Source organism: Psittacula echo (genome assembly GCF_963264785.1).
Source record: "Psittacula echo genome assembly, chromosome: 3".
Taxonomy (NCBI): domain Eukaryota; kingdom Metazoa; phylum Chordata; class Aves; order Psittaciformes; family Psittacidae; genus Psittacula; species Psittacula echo.
This window is the reverse complement of record NC_137736.1, coordinates 49,259,063-49,280,852: the sequence shown is the minus strand read 5'-3', so window position 1 is coordinate 49,280,852 and position 21,790 is coordinate 49,259,063. Positions and strand designations below refer to the sequence as shown.

Sequence of the window (21,790 nt, the reverse complement as noted above, 5' to 3'; positions counted from 1 at the left end):
ATGCCTGAAGGCCTAGACAAGCTCACTGGGGGCAGTACAAAAGCACCTAAGCATTTCAGTCCCCCGGGCTACTTCAGCAGTTTTGCGAAACCTTCTGTAAGGACATTTGATTCAACCATCCTCCAGACCCACCTGTACTTGGTTGGCATGATTTTTAAAGCTGACTTTAATCAAAGGTGAGTATCTTACCTGGAAAACTGGAGTTGAGACTCTTAGCTCCACCCTTCTGGCAGCTGTAACTCACCTCACTCTCCATCAACCTTCAGAACTCAGCAGGAGAGCAAGACTTTAGCCACACTGGATTTCAGTCACCGCTATGGACCACTTCCCCAGTTGACTCCTCCCTAGCTACAAAGAAGCAAACAGAACACAACCTGTCTCTCCCTGGACCTGAGGGCCAAAAACTGGGTGGGGGGGTGTGTGTGGAATTTCAGCCTGATGGATATAAGATTTGGAAGGTAAATTCTCCATTTCAGAGACAACTGAAGATGCCAAGGTCTTCTCAGACATTTACTCAACTATGGAACTAGGGAGCGATAAGAAACTTGAACCACAACTGCAGAAATCTTTTGCCCTGCAAGAGCTTTCATGCAAGTATTTCTCCAGTTGAGCCACCACCACATCATTTTCAAAATGTAAGCTTGCTTCATTAAGGGAGCAGGCTGTTTCAGTGAGATACTCCACATATGCCTTCATGTGCTCACAAAGCAGTTGAAACACCTCCCAGCATCTGGGGGAAACAAGTCAAGGGAAAAAAAAAGAACAAAAAAAAGATTCCCATAAAGCAAACAACACCCACCCCGCCTGGAAGAGTGCCCAGAGCTAAGCTCATGTTAAACAACCATTGCTAAGTTTCTCTTAGTTAAGTAAAAGATGGTACTTTGCTTCCTGGGAAAAAAATTGTTTTAGGCATTTTGAAAGGCTCATTAAGCTTGCAGGTGTTCTGGGGATGTCTTAGCTCCAGCACCACAGCGAATATCCCATGCTGACAATTCCCTCATAGCTCAAGTGCTGCATAAAGCTTAAAAAGGAAAGGAGATCGTGTCATATGTGGAGACCCTGAGAGAAGAGATGGGTGCCACGAGAACTGCCACAAAAGTGCTCTCCTAGTGATGTCCATTCAGACACTGACAGAGGAGGCAAAGTAAAAATATCCATACTGCAAAGGCAACCAAGAAATAATGCGGCTTCTCAGAGAAATGGAGAGTTTATCTCAGCACAGTAGCCAGTGCAACCCAGCAGTGGGGAGCTGTATGCCAGTACTGAAGGGAGACATGTTACGGCTGTGACTTGTCTTGTGACTGAAGCAACGTTTTCCCTTCAATCTAAGGGAAAGGAACAAAGACCAATATTTTCACTGTGGTTAATCCAACAGTGGTAGATTAGTCTTATTTGAAATCTGTTTCATCACTGCCTAAAAACATTTTAATTTCTTTAAGTGCAGCCATCTAAAGAACCTTCCCTTTGAATTAGCATTTCTGGGCTTTGTTAGTGGGGTTTTTTTAACCCCTTTTTCAACTTCTCCATGACAGGCACCACATTTACCTGCATGTTACTTCAGGAAGATTCCCAAGGCAGCCTGAATAGCGTTTGGTTGCCTAAACAAGGGTCTCTAGCACCATTTTGGGTGTCAGACTCCCAGCTGCTGCAACAGAAGGCTATGAGTCTCCTCTGTGTCATGGCTCATCCGTGCCAGCACATATGGACGTGTCTCATCACTGGGACAGATGAAGAGCCAAAACACATTGATAACCAGGGACCTGGCCTGCTCCCTCCGTGTCCTCTACAGCCCAGGAAGCAGCATTCGTAACCAAAGCAAAGCATTTGACACAGTCTCCCACAGCATCCTCATAGCTAAATTGAGGAAGTGTGGTCTGGATGATCAGGTAGTGAGGTGGACTGCGAACTGGCTGAAGTACAGAAGCCAGAGAGTTGTAGTCTATGGGGCGGAGTCCAGTTGGAGGCCTGTATCTAGTGGAGTGCCTCAAGGGTCAGTACTGGGACCAGTATTATTTAATATATTCATCAATGATTTAGATGAGGGAATTGAGTGTACTGTCAGCAAGTTTGCTGATGACACTAAGCTGGGAGGAGTGGCTGACACGCCAGAAGGCTGTGCTGCCATCCAGCGAGACCTGGACAGGCTGGAGAGTTGGGCAGGGAGTAACTTGATGAAATATAACAAGGGAAAGTGTAGAGTCCTGCACCTGGGCAGGAACAACCCCAGGTTCCAGTATAGGTTGGGGAACGACCTGTTAGAGAGTAGTGTAGGGGAGAGGGACCTGGGGGTCCTAGTGGACGGCAGGATGACCATGAGCCAACACTGTGCCCTTGTGGCCAAGAAGGCCAATGGCATCCTGGGGTGTATTAGAAGGGGGGTGGTCAGTAGGTCGAGAGAGGTCCTCCTTCCCCTCTACTCTGCCCTGGTGAGACCACATCTGGAATATTGTGTCCAGTTCTGGGCCCCTCAGTTCAAGAAGGACAGGGACCTGCTGGAGAGAGTCCAGCGCAGGGCAACAAAGATGATTAAGGGAGTGGAGCATCTCCCTTATGAGGAAAGGCTGAGGGAGCTGGGTCTCTATAGTTTGGAGAAGAGGAGACTGCGGGGGGACCTTATTAGTGTATATAAATATATAAAGGGGGAGTGTCACAAGGATGGAGCCAGGCTCTTCTCAATGGCAAACAATGATAGGACAAGGGGTAATGGGTACAAACTGGAACACAAGAGGTTCCACTTAAACTTGAGAAGAAACTTCTTCTCAGTGAGGGTGACAGAACACTGGAACAGGCTGCCAGGGAGGTTGTGGAGTCTCCTTCTCTGGAGACATTCAAAACCTGCCTGGACACATTCCTGTGTAACCTTATCTAGGTGTTCCTGCTCTGGCAGGGGGATTGGACTAAATGATCTTTTGAGGTCCCTTCCAATCTCTAACATACTGTGATACTGTGCGATACCTATTGCTCCTTCCTGAAGCATTTCTTCTGTGTATAAAGTATGCTGTGTGCACTGATCTGAAGTTTGGAATGTCTTTTGGCAGCCAGTCTGTCACCCAGGTAATTTGTCATAAAATACGTCTAAAAAGAATATTGATATTGAAGACTGAGATCATGAATTGCAACCTAAGTATCTGAGGGAGAAAAAAAAAAAAAAAAGCCATTCTAAATTACATAAATATTTGAATCCTAAAGAACAAAAGTGTGCAAATATAATGGAAAGGTGAAGGATGAGGCAGCAAGCTTTGGTGAATATTTCCCTGCAACTGCTGTTAAATCTCTAATGCGGAGGCAGACACCTCCAGCAAACAAGCTGTCAAGCAGGCTTCAATCAGCTCCATCAAGGGAAGAGGATTGCTGGACAGAGCTAGCTGCAAATACTGTCTTTGAGCATTCATATCCTTCGCTGTGCTAACTCTCAGACTGGAATTTTCCAATGCAATCAATCATGTGCTTGATTTCAGGTGTCTTTCTGAGATGCTTCAAAACTAAATTCCTCCTGAACTCTTAAAGCTTTCAGAAAACAAAGCAGGATCTTTTTGAGGTCTCAAGCCAGATACTGAAAGAACAGGCATGTGGAATTGCCAAACCATTTTTAAAGCCTCAGCTGGAATCCTCCTTTAGATTCTGACATACACACTTACTGCTTCCAGCAAGGGAAAAATGCAAACAAAATCACAGAACATTTCTAGGAAGTGTACTGTAGCAGACCAGTAAGTCAGATGTGCTGTGTGTCAATTTAGTATCAATTACTGCTGTTGTGACTGACGAGTTTGATCGGCATAAAAAACCCATACTACGCCATCTCATCTGTAAAAAATTTGAAGCAATTGGGCAGCACAGTTAAAAGTGAGGTGTTCCTCACCACACATTATTGTCTTTCAAGCATTAACAACCAAATTTAAGTTTATGGTAAGTATTCAAACGGAAGAACTAGACTCTTTACACCCTTAACAAACAAAACAAGAAAAATAAAAGGACATTTATCTTAAATAGTTAGGACTAGTGCAAAGTATTAGGTTTATGCTACTACCATTTCTGAACTCTCCATTTCCCTTTCACCCAGCCCTTTATTTACCTTGAATCCCCAAAGGACTAATATTGCCTCTCAATGCTGGCACATGATGGTACCGGTGTGGCCTTGAACTCCTGTACATCCAGTGGTACCTGCCAATTTCCATTTCTGGTCTGGTGATCACTGCCAATTTTAGGTGGTAAAAAGTCAGTGTCACCAACAAGTTTTAGTTCAGTACTTTCAATTATTTAACTTTAAAAACTAACAGCCCAGAAAAAAACACTGTAGTTTCAGAAGTGAAACAACATAAGCTTACAAACCAAGGGAAGGGTTGGGAGGGACAATCGACAGGAAAATGCTAACACAGGTGTTAAAAAAGGTTGAATAGCTAAAACTCCAGGTAGTATTTGAATTAAACATGTAAGGAAGGACTCATCATTCATTCCTCCCACCCACTCTCACATCTCTCTCTCTTTGTCCATGGTGAAAAGTGCTGTACCAGAAGTAAAGGAAGACAAAGTCATGAAAAGCCACGTTACCTGTTTTTTTAGAAGACTCTAAATCTGTTAAAGAAAATGGTTATTGTGATGTGCAATGGTAAGGCAAACACATGAGATTGCCCCGTTATTTTCATACATTAAAAAGTAAGTCACGGGCTTTGTTTCACCCAGGCTCTGCTCACGTTCAAAAATCTGAGCCAAGTATGTTAAAACAGACTTGTTCTAAGTTCACAACAAAGGACAGCAGTTATTCTTCAGAGAACAGCTGAAGCTCAGCAACAAGATCCCACATGCAGAACCACACCTGACCCTCCTGCACACTCATCACACACTCACCAGCATGGGGCTTCCAAGCCCCTTGAAAGAGGCCACTGGCAAAACAACATCAAACCACTTTCGAACTGACACATCCCCCTCAGCACTGCTATGGCTTTGTCAAGGCTGTCAGGGTGAGACGGACAGGTCTTTATTTAACATGCACTGCAGTCCCACAATCAGAAAGCAACCATCATCTCTGTCCAAAATAAATTCAATTCAGCAGTGTTCGGGCATGTGGAGGAAGTGAAGGTTACAATGCTGAAAATCTATCTGCTGTAGACTCAATCAGAAAGAAATTCTGGGGGCAGGGGGAGAAGGAGTACCATGTATTTCTGCTCCCTGAGGGGCTAAGGAAGGCCCTGGACTGGTCCCTCTCTCACATGGTTTTGCTGGTGCTGGTGCAATGAGGAGTTTGGCACAGCTACATTTGCATATGTCAAGAAGAGAAAAAAAATCTCAGCCTCAAATCCAAATGCTGGATCTAGAGATTTGAGACAAGAATTTTTTTGTTCATCTCCTACATCAGCAAATAAACTCTAACACAGTCTTTTGGGTTTGGGATGCAAACCTAGTATCAGTGACTCTCTAAAGGATATTTTGTGGCTTGGCACACCCAAGCAAGTATTAGGCAGTGTGTTTTTCCTAAAATACATTATTCCATTTTGTATGGCTTACCTTCCTTTTAGGAAAGGCAAATTCCACATCTTACAAGCATAACCAAGGCCAAAAGGTGTCAAAGGTATTGTTCCAATATGTTCCAATATTCCAATATCAGAACGATACCATCTCCTTCTGCTTGCACAAGAACAATCCTGTTTATGAGATCTAGACGATCTTAAGGTCCTTTCCAACCCAAACCATTCTATGATTCTGTGATCAGAAGGAACACCATTATAAAATTACTTGAATATAAAACTGAAAATAACAGAAATCCTTGCTGGTACTGCATACCATTTCCCCCCTCCCTCCCAACTGTCTGCTCCCTGCTTTTTGAAGCTACTTACTGGATATTGGTAAGAGATTCAGATTTAAAAATAAATAAATTAAAAAGACTGGTTATTTTTTATATTATTTATGTATTTTAATATTACTTAAATTTTTCTTTTGCACTGCAATAATATCTAGACCAAACTCTTGACACCAAAAGGATTTTATCCTGCCATAATTTATCCTGAACCGACAATTCGTGATTTCTCCTGCAGTAGCTACAAAATCCACTTGGATCTGGGCAGCAGAGCAGGCAGCTTGCTTTCTCCCTTGGCCTGCGGAGACACTGGTGAAGTCACCACTGTCTGCTGTGGGATAAACATGAAAACCGTAAATGTGGAGACATCATCATTTCTGTAAGTGAGAATATTCTATGAAGTTGGGTTTTTTTAATTAGCAATTTCTGATTTTGCAGTAACAGGGCTTCTTTTATTAGGAGCCAGTTCAAATTCCATAAGGAATCTCAGGTTTTCTGCTGCTCTACAAAGAGTCACTTAGCAATGGCTGTTTGTTAGCCCTTACTGCAATCTGAAGTTGAAGAGCATCTTTGGTGCTTTTGCTGGAACTCACCCAGGCCCATCATCACCAGGTCAAAAGCCCCACAGTTTTCAGTGACGTAATAACTACTGCACACAGTCCGTATGAGTTAGAAGTTTAACTCAGTGCCCCAGCAGTTAAGAAAGGAAATAGCTTTAAATGACTTCTTTGCCTTCTGCTTTCTGAGGAACTAACTACACTAACTGCATTCCCAGGTCTAGGTTACAACACTCTCCATGCACAGCCAAGCTCACGCAGCTCAAGCCCTGCTGTCAGCACCAAGTTGTACTCGATCCTGCACAGACACAGTAGCTACAGAACTGACGATGTTTTCATGTCACATCATGCAGGCACAATGATGGCGACTGTGGTATTCAATATTCATTGGGACGAATCATCTTGCACGCCTGTAATAAAACTCCCAGTGCCCAACATCCTCATGCTTGCTGCCTTTAGCATATGGTTTTAGAACAAACAAACAGTTATGACATTCATCTGTTGCAGCTGGCGAAGCAGTCCATAGGAGCAAAGAGAGGGCTGTCATTTGGTCATTTATGATCTGGCAACCTGGTGATGAATACTGCATTAGGAGCAAGGCTGGTCAGAAAACAGGGAAGGGTCAGAGTAACCGAAGGGGACTCCCTTAACCTCTCTTTGCTTCCCCTTTTTAGCCCTTTTGCTCGCACTGAAGAGTCCATTGTGCACATGCAGTGCCATCTGGGCTCCCCTTCCCATTACTGTATCCTGTGGCACATATGTCTGGGTTTTCTGCTTTCATGAGGTTGTTCAGACCAGTATGAGTATGTTCTCTGAGTGTTTTTCAACCCCCTCCTATTTAGAAACCAAATCCTATTCATTAAAACCTAAATCACTAAGCCTACCAAATTATTATCCCCAGAATATCGCGTGTCCCAGATTCTCTCTGGGCTGGACCTCTCTTGCTACAGTCGTACTCTTCAGGGACTTATACTTAAGGCAGTTAATTGTTTTCAGGGCATCTGAAACACCAATAAGCTGTATAAAATGGGAAAAAATATGCAGCACACTACAAATCTTTAAACGGCTTGACGGCTCTGATACCACTGTGTGAGCCTAACATTAAAGGGGTATGCTTGAAAATTTTGGTTATATATCAAGTAATATAACACATATCCAAAAAATACAATTTTTTCAATTTGCTGTCACGAAAAGTACATCTACCTGTAACACATTAAAAGGTCACAAGCTCACTGCACAAAAAGAATTTCACTACAAGTTAATAAACTGCACATTACCTGACCCCTTTCTCACATCACACTTCAGCAGCTTCATTTACACAGCCACACAGTGTTCAAGTATTTTCTGTCTATTTTTGACTAGCATATACTTGTCTACTTAGAGTTTAAGAGTAGAAAGATCGCTTCATATATGATGAAAATAATAAAGCTCACAGCCATTCCTGAGCACGAGGTCATCTTTCATGGACAGCAAATTAGTAGAGAAGAGCCAATTAAAAGTAACCTTTGGTACAGCTGCTCTGGCTGGTTTTCATTATTCTCCAGCATAGCATATACAATTCAAACATCGTATATGCTCATATAAGGAGTCTATATCCTAGTGTAATAGCTTTCTTCCATCCTCCCATGCGTACCTGGTGAATAGACTATGGTCATTCACAGTTGAGGTGGGGTTTTGTTTGTTTGATTATTATTTTTTTTTTAATTTTGAAAACTGGTAGAATTTCTCATAGTTTAATGTAAAGGGAAACTTCTTGTCTCTGTTAATGTGTATCAGGATCTATATCCTTCCCTGCTGATGTAAAACGGCATTTCGTTTTTCTTATTTATTCCACCTCAGTAAATCTGCCTGCCCAGACCTCACATTTTGATTTAATTTAATGCCTGCAAGATAAACTCTGTCATTTGTAATAATTTGCAAACCTTCATCTTTAAATGCATCCAATCTGTCCTGCAGCCCTGCAAAGTATCTGTTAAACATTTTGCTTCAGCTTGCTCATGGTGTTCTCTTCTGATAAGGGCTGCTGATACACAGTATATAAAGCTGACTTCTTTCTTATCTCCATCAACATGGGTGTTGCTCCATTTCCAATTAAAAAACTGGGGCAGCAGCCACTCATCTGGGTGCAGAGAAACAGATGTCTGATAAACACTGAATCCATCAGCTGGGTAATATCACTGCCTGAATCAGGCAGGATATTCATGATAATAATTATTAAAATCTAAACCTGGAATTCATATAAAATTTTGCAAACTTTACAATTCTAAACAAGGTCAATCATTTTCATTTATCATTCAGTAATTATTCATAAAGCATATTAGCATGTGTAAATTGTCTCAGCTAGACTGCAATCTGAAGTAACTGGCCACCCACATTTGCCACAGGTATGGGATATGAGATACCACTGTTCAGATCTGACTGTACTATGGCGCTTGAACCGAAAATAGATCTCGCTGCTCATCCCAAGTGCTCGGGCAGTTACTGCTCTCCAGAGTTCTCCTGACTATGGGGAGCCCTGTATACAGACAGCATGTAGTCCCAACCCAATTTCCCCCAAGTGTGTATTCTATACAAACACAGCACATCACTGAGGAGGTCCTTTCATTAAAAAATCCAACCTGGAAAAGTGTAATTTAAAATTCTGTTACAGGGAAAAACCTCTTAGATTAAAAGTACATTTTGCTATTAGCTAAATGCAAATACTTTCCCCAAAACTTGGCAGCGGACAGTATACTGTGGGTGAACCTGAATACCCAAAGTGGAATGCTCAGGACCTCTTGGCTCAATCTTAGCAACAGTGACATCCCCCTTCAGATGACTCCTTCAGATGTTCGGTTATCTCCTTGGACAATTCATTTCTGGAAGGAAGAGTTAAAAGACTTTGTGATAGCACTTCAATTGCTTCAAGCTGCGGCGGCTGCCTTGCAATCACTGGATCTAGGGCATCACATAAAGGATGGCCATTACACTAAGTCCAGGTAGGATCTTAGAGGGAGAAGCAAATGTTGCAAGCCTAGCAAGCATGTAAGGCACAGAAAGCAAGGGATCCAGTCCAGACAATAAATGGAATCATTTTTTAAGGTGTCATCTTCTATTTCATACTCCCAAAATGGAGCAGCAGCATTTTCCTGGAAGTTTATTCACACAGAGAAAAAGCTCATTTTTCTCCATAAGAACTGTTCATGTTCTTATACCTGCTGAGCCCATCTGAAAACCCAACTGGGCTCAACAGCCTTAGCACTTTGGAAAATCTGTCGTTTCCCCCCAAATCAAATATGCCTCCTACATCACTGCTTCATGGCAGTAACTTTGCAGGGAGACCTGGGCTAATTATTTTGCTATTGAAACTAGGAGTGGGACTGTTTCAGCTTTCTGCATTTTAGTTTGCTGTGAAACATATTGGGAATTTAAGCAAATAGGAAAAAAAGAGCATAATGTGAGAGACCATGTGTTACTTTGAGAAATTAGGGAACTGGCAAGAACAAAGCCTTGAAGTGTTACATACACATACCTATGTAACAGATCCAAAGTATAAAATTATCACGGAAAAACTAGGAAATGGTGGTAAAATTAAGATAGGAAGTTCCCCTACTTGCATCTTATGAAGGCAACAGATCAAGCACCCTGACTTGGTAACAGATTTACTGTTCTACATGTTGTGCTTTCATCCTTGCCAAAACAAAAGGGAAACCATAAATTCATCATAAACACACTCAGCAACAGATTTCGTTTTGCACAGCTGCTGATGCATACGGATAACTTTCTTTGGTGTTTATTGTATATGAGTTCCATCAGTTTAAAGGAAACTCATCAATCTGAAGCAAAAAATGCTGTAATTTTCGAAGACTGATCTATGAGTTCTAAGTGGTTTTACAGTCAAGGTATTTAAGACATTTTGTACATTAGTTAATCAACATCTACAGTGAGGTGAGTTATTGTCCACATACACTAATGGCTTTCAGAGTTTAATCTCTTATCAGTGGACCTCCTTTTGTGAAATCCCTAATGGATTATGTAGTACTATGTATAATCACTTGACAAATTTCACTTACTTGAAACTGAAGCTAGGTTTGAATCATACAAAGTGTGTAGGAGGAATCAGATTCGAAGTAGGAAAACAGAATCTGGTACTGGACAGTACAGGGATTTGTCATTACATCCGTATCTGAACTGTTTTAACAATAAATGAAACAATTCCACTTGGGAAAATGTATTAGTTGTGTATCAGCTGCTTATGCCTCTGAAATACTTAGATTGCTTATAAATGACACACAACAGGTTCAAAAGTACACAACAACTCACGTAAAAAGGCAGTAGAAATCTCAGTAATTTTGTTGCTGCTGTATCATTTTGCAAAACACCATAGCTATAATTCATACACAGTCTGCCACACTGAAGAGGGACATTTACTTGGCATAAATTATATGATGCAGAAACGAAACATCTTTTGGTAGCTGAATTTACCCTCTGAAGTTCAGCACTCCAGACCAAATAGATCACTTGTAAGGAAGGCTGGGATGGATGAAGCACCTCTCTCCTTCTGCGCCTCCATCTCCCTAACACAGAACCACTACTATGGAATTGTTCTCTCCATTAAGCAACAATTCCTGGTGATTAACAGACCCTGAAATCTAATGTTATGAAACTCATTGCATTATTCCCCATTACCGTACCACAAGCAGATCTCTACAACAGCAAAATATGCCAGATGACACCACAGAAAAGGAATTTAAACATAAGAGCAGCATTTGCATCAAGCTAACTACACAAAGGTTATGAGATATTATAACACATTATATGTTATTATAACTTAGGTCTCCCACACTGCATTGCAAAGCCTTGCTACATGGCCAGTCTTGATGAAGACACCAGATTATGGCTCTGAAAACAATATGCAAACACACAGGCACATGCTACCTCTGTAAACCAAATTTACCAAAATCTGTCAAAGACACAGCAATAACAAGACTTCTTTTGCAAATATCATTTTGGGTAAGGTTAGGACAGATTCAGAGCAAATACAGACACAGACAGAAAGATTGCTGCTCTATTAATTTGTTGTCAAGCCATGCAGGAAAGGATAGCTGAAAGCCCGAAGATGCAGCAATGATTGTTTAAGAGCTATTTGAAAAAGTGACAGAACTGGCCTAAACCTTTTTAAGCCCCCTGAATGAAAAGATTTAAACAGGCTATTGTTAGACCCCTGGGTACCTTTTTTCTCTTGGCTTTGTTCTGCATTTTCCTCTGCTGCAGTTTCCATGGCTGGCTTCATACCATCCACCAAAAATGCCGCCCCCCCCTCCCCCCCCAGCAAGCACTTTTTCTCTTCGCCTCCTTTCTCACTGCCTTCCGTCTCCTATTTACAGCGGCGGTGATTGAATGGCTCTGTTCTCCCCTACAGTAGATTGCAGTCCTTTCCAAAACGCCAGAAAAGTCTTGTCAGCTTCAATTTCGCTCCGCTGACTGGTCCACGAGGAGCGGTGCCAGCAAGCGCTCAGCCATACGTCACCGCGGTCCCCAGCTATAAAATAGCCATCCTGCGCCTGACCGTGCCTCCACTTGCCACGTCCTGGGGACCAGCATCACCAGCTCGTGCCCCCTTCCCCTTGCCCTCCGCTCTCTCCACGAATGTTAATCAATTCTCTGGGCGGTGAATGGATCAGTGACATCGGGAGGGGAGATGCAGGCGAGAAACAAAGGAGCCCCCTGGCCGCCATGGGGTGAGCCCCCCAGCTGCCGTCTCTAAGGGGAGTGCACGCCAGCACACAATCGCAAGGCTCCCTTTCCCATGGGACCTCGTTATTATGCTTTGCGTTTTGATTTATTCCACATGCCCTCTGCTCTTTCAAGGAGCAGGGGGCGATGGGTCTGCTTGCTCTGTTTGCTTTCTTTGCTGACTAAGTTCCGCTCACCCACGGCAAAAGACTCTGTGAGAAGCATAAAAGCAAAAGTGGGTATGTATATGTATATATATAAAATACATGGAAAATGTAAATTCTTTCTCTGACCAGCAAGCACGATGGAAAAAAAAGGCACAAGTAGAAAGGAAGCAAGCTCAAGCGACTTAAAATGCATGTGCAATACTTTAAAGGAAAATATGTTCAAGAAAACACAGCTTGGGTTTTAAACGGATGTCTGTCATTAGAGACCTAAAGCCAATGCTTAGAAGTGAGTGCAGAGCTGTTGTTAAGGACATGTTTGATCGCTCCCCCAAATCCAGAGAAGCTGCAACACGATCTAACAAGCTGCACTAACCTGACTCTGGCAGCAACAAAGCCAGGACACATCTGTGCTGCGCTGTGTGAGGTGAATTTAGGTGTGCCCAGCCTGCTCTGAGCTGCGGAGACACAGAGCAAGGCAACACCATGCAGGGCTTCCTTCCAAACCCCAAGATAACACATTTAATGCGTACTGAGGCTAATTAATCTTGCCTATCACTTTGCTTGTCTCAGTGGCTTCATAGCATGCCACACTGCACAGAGCAGACATGCCCAAAGGGACCCTTTTTTGTGTGTAGGATGATGGAGCAAGCATGGAGCAATGGCCTTTGCAGTCTGGCAGGCTTCGCTGGTCCAGCCACCACAGCTGATCCTGCAGGCTGCAAAGACGCCTAGCATATTCAGCAAATGCTGGGGATGTTAAAACCTACATGCTGCATGTTCCATATAACAGATTCAACCAGGAGAGTGGGAAGAGGGAAGCAGTCCAAAGATTTGTAGCTGCAATTCAGCCTCTTCTGGCTGAAGTTACTACACCCACAATTTTGCTGTGCATTTTTATTTCTATAGACACCTAGTGAAAAGCACAAAACAACCCTCAGACCCAACCTTTAGAGAAAGTTCTCTTCTCTTGCAAGAAATCAGTGCACAAATCATCATCTCTTAACCACTGTCACCAGAGCTGTTACTTTTCTTTGGGCATTACTGCTCAAACATATGCTTCAGCTCAGCCGCCAAGAGGTCTTGGACTTACCCTAAGGTTTCATAACACACCATCAAAACTTGATGTCAAGCATTTGTCTAAAAAGCTTTCTTGTAGCCCAGGAAAAGTCTGCAGTTGAAGCTCCCACCTCAACAAACTTTTTTGTAAGCAGGACGAAGCTAGTATGTGCAGAGGACGGGAAGTATCCTCAGGAACCAACATGAGACAATGCTGGTTCCTGAGGATAATCAAATCATCAACCCGGGCAGACACCTCAAACCAGGCGCAAGTCATATGTCTCCTATCTCCTTCCTCAGTGCTCACCCAGTAGTCCATATACACATTGAAATCCCTGCCCAGCAAAACCATGTACTGCAAACATATTCTCTCAAGAAAGTAGCTGAAAGGTGAAATTGTAGGTGATGTGTTTGCTGTATTCTTTTAACCATTACTAAAAGTTGTTCAAATCCCACAGTCAAGAAAGGAAAGACGACTTCTCTACATTAGGGATAATGATTATACAAACAAAATGTTATACAAAGAGTGGTTTTTGTTCTCTATTTAACCTTATTAAAATTGAAAAACCATAGCAAACACACCCTACTCGCTAAAAGTAATGTAATTTTAGTCATTGGTCAAAACAGTTGATTGTCTCCAATATTAAAATTCCCTTCTTGGAATTTCTCATTGCTCATTCTGTACTTCTGCTTGCTACTGTCACTGTCCAGACCTCCATTTCTTAACAACTTTTGCTTACTTTGGAAGGTCTAAAAGTTTGAAAGATAACCCCCTCCCCAAACAAGCAAAGAAGAAATCAATGCACAATACCACAATCAACTTCACAAAAGCTTGAACTGAAGACTTGAAATCCATCAATCCCAACTATTCAAAAGCATTAATTCTACCTACTAAATCATCCTCTGAAAGCTTCAAGTGACGCATGAGTGTAAAGTTCCACCCCCCCCTCCCTTCTTACTACTTTCCAGATTGCTGTAATGTATGATGGGTTTTAAGCACTTATCATCTTAAGTAATTTCTTAATCTTTCAACCTCTCTACTGTCATTGATAAACACAGCAGATAAAACAAACAATATGTTATTTCCTTCAGTGCCAACATGGGTGCTGGTCTTGAGCTTTGAGCATTAATCTCAGCCAGAAAGTTGTCTCATCCAATGCTGCCTCCCTTAATCAGATACATCCTTTTCGTAAGATGTGATGAGACTGAGAGACATCAAGTCTAAGCGTATGACAAAACGACAAAAGACAAAGCCATAAAGGCAGAAAATACAAAAAACTTATTTAAAGACTGATATTCAGCAAAAACCTGCTGTACAGACCAGGCTGATTTAGATAACCAGCAACTAGGGAAGGCAGCTGGTTACATTTCAGGAGTTCAGCCCCGCATTTGATTTGCAGACAAAAATGAAAATGAAATGAGCAGAGGGCCTGAGCAGTAAGGGCTTCTGCTGCTAAAGCACAGCTCCAAGCTGACAGCCAAACCTCAAGATGAATAGCAGTGAAGTATTTGAAAGCACTGCAGACCAAGTCACATTCACTGCAAAACAGTTTTTTTATAAAAGGTTTTAATCTATTTTATCTAGGGTTTAAAAAGCATTTAATAATTTTGTTCAGTCAAGAAAAACAGCACAACTGCAGGAGTTTAAAAAGTTATTAAAAAACCAATTCTGATCATGTGCCAATTCCTTTTGAACATCTATCTTTAATGTCACTGCATCTAGTTTACATTCCTGAAGGCTGAGAAGCTCTATCATGAGCTACTGCAAATTCTTCACAAGCTTTCAGGAGATGAATACACACTTGCCATTCCTACAAAGGCTTCACAGAGCTGTAATAAAGACTGTTCTCACGTACTTCAAGAGCAATTTAAGATTAGCCTATGAGATCTGAAACTCAAAAGCTAAAATACAGGACTGTCCCTCAAACAAGATTGACATGTATTCCAAACAACGAATCTTAAAGACAACTCGTAGAATGCCTCTTTTTTTCTTTTTTTCTTTTTTTTTTTTAAGGAAATATGCAAAAATATTCAAGAGAAAGCACAAATCCACATGCAGTAATTTGGTGTGTCTCTCAAAACACCAACTGCTGATGTTCAGACCAGCTTTAGACCAGTTACTTAAGACTTGAGTATAAAGCCCAATCTCTATGCTTACTCAAAGGCAGGAAAATTTTCCATGTGGATAAAATCAAAGCATGGCAACAAGCTTTTAGTTGTGCAGCAGTCATATACCTGGCAAGGACTTTAAAAAAACAGATTTGGGGCTTGTTCTTTCAGACATACTAAGTTACTGGGAAAATGAAACCCAAAGTAATGAACAAGTAACAGTGGAAAAAAACCTTCAGTTTTACCACAGTATAAAATATAGACTGCTGAAAAACATGAGTCTACACTGCACTTAGGGATCTCAATCTTGGATTTCTATAGAAAGGGCAAAACTAAAGGCTTAAGCATTAAGTAGTTATCTTTACAAACGCAGAAAAACACTGAATTAACTGATGCAGGTAAGTCCAGGAGGGTAAGCAAACCTTAAGAGCATGAAGGTGCCAGTCCTGTGACCCTCTTAATAAAGCCCCACAAAGATGGCAGTAAGTGCTGCCAAGCTACATGCCTGTTGGCAAGCAGGCAGGCAAAGTAGATGTCGTTCATTTGTTGCGTTTCATGCATTTGTCTGTCCAGCCTGCTAGCTTCCAGCTGGACACTGCTTCAGTTAACTGCAGTAAGTGATGAGAATCAAAGGCAATAAACAGCCTAAATCCAGAACATACACGGATGCCTGACCTTTATTTGGAACATAAAGGGTGTGTGTGGGAGGGAGGGGGCAAAAAACTGTTGAAGAGTGAATATATGGTTCTGTATGGCTTTTCTAGTAGCTAAATCTGATCAAGTTCTAGTCTCAAAGATGACTCAAATGGCAGAGATGTGAAAGCGACCAAAGGAGAAAGCCTGAAGAGCTATAATCAAAGTAAAAATGAAAGCAAAAGTTGATGATGTCCCTAAGCAGCTGGGAAGTCCATTTCTGCTTATGAAAGGCAGTCAATAGCATGAAAGTAATTTAAAAAAATGCTACATATTATTTCTTTATACTAACTAATGCCTTAGTAAGGTTTACCTTACTAAGAAGTAAGAAAGGTATAAGAAAGTTGTGTTTAAAAAACATAGCTGGGGAAACTGATAGAACAGGACAATCTCAATCATGCCAAAGACTTTTGAGGAAAAGCAATAAAAATGAAAACAAAACAGGCTACATTTGAAACTGAGCTGGAAGCAGCATCAGCTCCTGCACTCATCTCCTGCAAGGCGGCCTTGAGAAGCATCATGGTCTTGGCAAGCTATAAAGAAATATGCTGACAAACTGGAGCTCATTTACACTACAGCTGAAAGAGCACGGAAATATAGGAAACAAAAAGCAAAGACCTCCTAGCATCTCCCCCAGCAGAAGCTTTCATTCAGTAAACAACATTCAGAGTACCAGTCCTGATGGTCATCTTCAGCTTCTACTGCAGCTCAACCATTTTATGGCAATATGTATAGTTTCCTACAAGTGTAATGCATGGCAAGTTTCAAATGCTTTAAATTTAAAATTAGGCAGCAAAACAAGGCTTTGAGTTACTCAATCTCATATGCACTTTCTGTTCCTGCAGTGGCAATATCCTCACATTTCATGATTAATGTATGAAGCCCTCCAACAGTGCTTCAAACACTCCTGCATCACTGTAAAGGCTAGGTTCTGCTAGGAGTTTGGGATGCATAAATACCTTTTTTTTTTTTTTTGCCCTGTCACCTTCACAGCAGAGGGAAGATTCCCAGATGTCATGCCTCTGCCTCAAATCACACATTCGGCAGCAGCAGGAATACTGCACTGCAGCAGAAAAACAATAGGCTCAGGTCTTTTGTCTTTGTTCCCTTAATTTTGCACCCCAAAGACAATCCAACCTACTTAGCTTTTGCTATGAATCCTCTTCTCCAATACTGTTTCCAAAGCCTACTGCCATCTCAGAAGACTAACAAGAGTTTCTAAATGCTCGGACATACTCAAATAGCATCCTAGATATCTATGTCACACTTGCTAGCACTTAAGTAGAAGTGCCTCTTGTACTTGTAGAAGAGCTATTTCTGCCAGAGTTTTAGAAGGCAGCAAAGGTATCATTATAATACACTCCTGCTAATACAGCTGCTTAGTCTCAAAACACACAAGAGTTTGAGGCAGAATTACTACTGGGAGGCTACCTGTTGATTTTTTTTTTTCCTCTATCTATAAATAAATCTAAACATCACTGGGTTCAGCCTTGACACAAACTTACTCTTTTGCTCCACAAAGTCAGATTTAACCAGACAATCCAGTGTTAACTTTATATCCAGTTCTGATTTTCAAAATTGCCCTCCCACTCTTTGCATAGACTTCAGCATCCCACCTACAATCTCTCATCTATTCAGTGCTCGTTTTGTTCTTCATTCTTGGCCTCAGTCCAGTCTTTTCACAAAGCATGGAAAAAAGCAGGGAGATATAAAGAAGTACAAAACTCTACAGCTCCCCAGAAAGAAACCAAGGGCATTCATTATGAAAAAGTACCCCACACTGGAGAGGCATGGGGAGAGACAGGGATGAAGACTCCTCCTGAATTTCATGAAGGATCCATGCATAAATCATAGATACAGATGTGCGTGTGTACACGTAAGAAGAAAACACATACGTATCTGTAAGCGTATGTAAAAGAAGAAAGCATACGCATGATTATATACATATTTTTATCGAGCAGAAAACCATATCAACATCATTGGAACCACAACAAGGAATGCCAAATAATTTATATAGTCATGCAGTAGGTAATCAAGTTGATAGTGAATACACACCAAAGCACAATCCGAGTGCTACAGCCTCCTCCAGCTCAGGATTTCATGGCTGAAAACCAAGTCATCCAGTGTCAGACTGGAGTTTGAGGCAGAGCTACACCACACAGCAAGAGCACCATTTCTTAGGCACCATTACCCACTCACCTCAGTATCCCAGGTTGAAAGGCTGGCCCTACCAACACTAGGCCCAGCTATATATTGCTCCAAGACCCACTCATGGATTATTGGGTAGTTGTGTGTTGATGTTTTGAAAAACCCATGTAATGTGGCAGTCAAAATGTTGATGTCAAAGAAAGCATCAAAATAATGACTGGTACAAGGTACTGAAATTCATTGTTTAAAGTTTCAGCACCTTGTAAGTCACCATTACTGCAGCTGTTTCCCTGATACTGAAAATTCCCATTCTAGTGTAATTAAACTACATGTTGGGAAAGATCCTGGACTGGTTCTGACATGCAGCCCTGGACTGCCTGTTGAATTGCAAATATAGGTTCTGTTCACACACAAGGCACTAGTCATGAAATTCTCAGTTAAGACACTAACGAAAGAGTCCACAATTAATCACTGTATGCTTTGCAAGACCAGATACCCTCATTAGGAACAGGGCAGGACATTAACAAGTTCCACTTTGAGGGTGTCCAATTAACTCATCAACTAAATATGTGCCAGGCAATTCCGACTGGGCTAGCTTTTCCAATCTCCTCTTTCTAGCTGCATCAATTGGGATCCCAGTCATGTATAAAGTAGCGGTTCTTTCTGTGCTGTACAATGCCTTTCAGAATGCCACTGGTGGACAACAACCATGGCCGCTGAAGTGTTTAACAGGCCTTTCACTTGCAGCCATAAAAAGTTAAGTGTGCATTTTGGGAGTTCAGCACAATTAAACAGACCCCACCCTCTACCTTATAAACAGCGAATAACTTAACCTGCCAACCACGAGCACGATTGGAGCTCCGTCTGGATCATGTCACGCCTCAATTTTTGCCAAACCTCAGCAGTGGGTGATCCTGCATACAAAGCGAGCTCCGAGACAAAAGTGCTGTCGGGTAAGTTAAGGACAAGGTAGCAGCTTTCAACCTGGATTCCCAAATAGGCTGTCAAGTAAAATCCTTTGCCAGGGCAGGATTATTCCCTAGAGTATACATTTCCAATACTTTGTCTCACCTAATTTTAAGCATCGTAAGCTCAGAGCATTTCAGTTGTTTTGTGGGAGCAGCCATCCTGCAGCCTGGCAGGTTTTGACGCCCAGCACAAAGGAAGGCTTGCACAATGGCCAGGCCCCCGCCACAGTTGAGGCAGAAAGAGCAAGATCTTGGCCTCTGAAATGGCCTCCAGTCCCTCCACCTGAAAACCACATAGACTCTCTATTGAGCAGTCCCACCCTAACAGTGCCTAGTTACATCCTCATTTCCCTGTTTCTTTCCAAAGATGACATTCACTTGCTTTAAAGAGCTGAAAGGCATCATTTCTGCACTATATCATGACTCAGAATGAAATTCATTTAGCATCTACTCTCCTTCATCTGTTCCTTGCATCATTCCCATCCTGTTTTGCTTCTCTTTCTGGGTTTCAGCACATTTGCAACCATCTCTCTTGCGCTCAGAGTTTTCCAAGTGTAGCCACTAAGCGTTATCATTATGTGTTTGCTCTGGAGATCCTCCTATTCATTACTGAAAATGGCACCGGGTATTTTTGCTTTCAGTAGTAATATAGAGACACCTTGTGTATCTATTACCACTATCGATTCCTGAAATACCATCATCTGCTCCACCTTTCTGTACCATTTGGAGAGGAAAAGAAAGCAGCTAAGGAAGCAGGGAAAGAAAGAAGGAATGGATATATTGAAAAACAAACACATAAAAATCCCACAACCCCCTAAACTCTAAACCAATGGAGAAAAGCAAAAGGCAGAAACAAAGGCCAAGCCTTTGGCTAAGGTTATTTCTTTGGTCCATAGGAGGAATTGTGTCTCCATATCAAAAAACTGCACTACGTCAATTGTGCACTCACCATTCTAGAAGTGACCCAAGTCATGTTGCTGAATGTGGGATAGAGCTCCTTTAACTGCAAAACAGAGTCTTGCCCATAGGCTGCAGAAAAAAGATCACAGCTTCTCATCCCCAGCCTGAATCAACAGGCCTGATTTGGCTGTTCATCAGTTTCTACTACAGGGAAGAAACTGAAGACCAACCACAGCTCTAAAAGTATTTCTAAGCACTTAATTCCAGCTATGGTCCTCAGAAATATTTAAACTGATTGTGTGTTTGAGTGCAGCACACACTTCTATTGCAGAAAGAACATCACCAGATTGCAAATGCAATCAAAAGCCCATTTTCTTAGTTTAATTTGCCATTAGTACACTGCAGGTTTATAGAGACAAACAACCAACTACAACTAAATTCTCATTGCCATTTCAAACTGTTTCCAAGTAAATATCATAGCAACATTATCAGAACCTCGAGTTCATTTAATCCCAAATTCTTTCCAACAAAACAACCCTAGCACCTGTTGAAAAGAAAACAGTAAATGGAGTCATCCTGGGTAAACTGAGCATCTCCCCAGCTCCAGACCAACAAGGTCAGGCTCCCGATATAAAACCCAACTTTAAAAAAGACAAGAAAAACCCCAAATTCTAGGTTTTTATATATATCACACAGTATTGGAAGAGTAGGGTTTACAGATTTTTACTATATACCAAACACTGATGAATGCAGTTATTTAAACCTAAAACATACTCATATAAATGAGCTGTAACAGACTAAGTAGCATTTCACAGGTTCCCTTCTGTTTCATAACCGTGAGGAGAAAAGCCACCTCAACTGCAGCAGCACCCATTTCCTGAGTTTAAGACGTGCCTTCACTGAGGGAGCTCAGTGGCGCACAGCCAGCAAACACCACTGCCCCACAGCCATCAGCAGCTTGTAAAGGAAGCAAGGAGGCCTTGTCTGGAAAAAACAGTTATTTCAGATTCAACTGCACTTAGAGTGAACAGAAAGTTGCTGCCTGTGTTACCCAGAAACAGATTCTGGGTTACAGGGCTGCAGCATGGGTGATGGTGGCTGGCACTTGCTAATACTGATGGCAACCCTCAAGCTCCTGTCCTGGCTGGCAGCAGGGTGGCTGACACAGGGAACACCCTGGAGGACTCCGGCCCTGGCAGCAGTGATGGGGTCCCAGCAGGGTTTGGGGGCAGCTGGCACCCATGGGAATCCACACAGCCCTGGGGCTTCACGGGTGACCAGGCTCGTCAGCCCTATTCAGCCCCTCTCCCTGCGCACAATAACCGTGCTCCCATAGATACAGGCCTCCCCCTTCTCCCCGCTTTTATCATCCTTCATATCTCAACGATGACAAGACTGAAAGGGCTTGTGATGGGAAATGTGCTTCGAATTAGCATATTTCCCCCTGCATACAATGGAGGCTTTAAGCTGCTGCGTTTTGAAAGTCCAAACAAAAGCAGCCCAGGCTGTTTTTAGCAGCGCTGTTTGAAATTTTATTCCCCCTCTCTCTCAAGTTGCAAGCATATCTAACAAATTTCACTATTCTGAAAAGAAGGAAGCACGACTGATAAAAGCTTCTTAGTAAATTATATTATTTGATACATTTCAGACTTTAAAGAAATTTAAAAAGCCACTCTTCCAATGCGG

At 42.0% G+C, this 21,790-nt stretch overlaps 1 protein-coding gene across 4 annotated transcripts in view; it reads right to left on the bottom strand.

Annotated features, from left to right (window-relative positions):
- GPM6B (glycoprotein M6B) overlaps positions 1–11,620 on the bottom strand; it is a gene marked incomplete at both ends in the record, with an annotated part of 31,141 nt that extends 19,521 nt beyond the window's left edge. For 2 of the 4 annotated variants that reach the window (XM_080613821.1, XM_080613822.1), the window contains 2 exons: positions 4,073–4,192; positions 11,560–11,620. In XM_080613821.1, the coding sequence (XP_080469947.1) occupies positions 4,073–4,192; positions 11,560–11,620 (181 nt within the window). The remainder of the gene's footprint in view (positions 1–4,072; positions 4,193–11,559) is intronic. The other 2 variants (XM_080613823.1, XM_080613824.1) reach the window with 1 other exon arrangement.
- Positions 11,621–21,790: the final 10,170 nt, after the last annotated feature.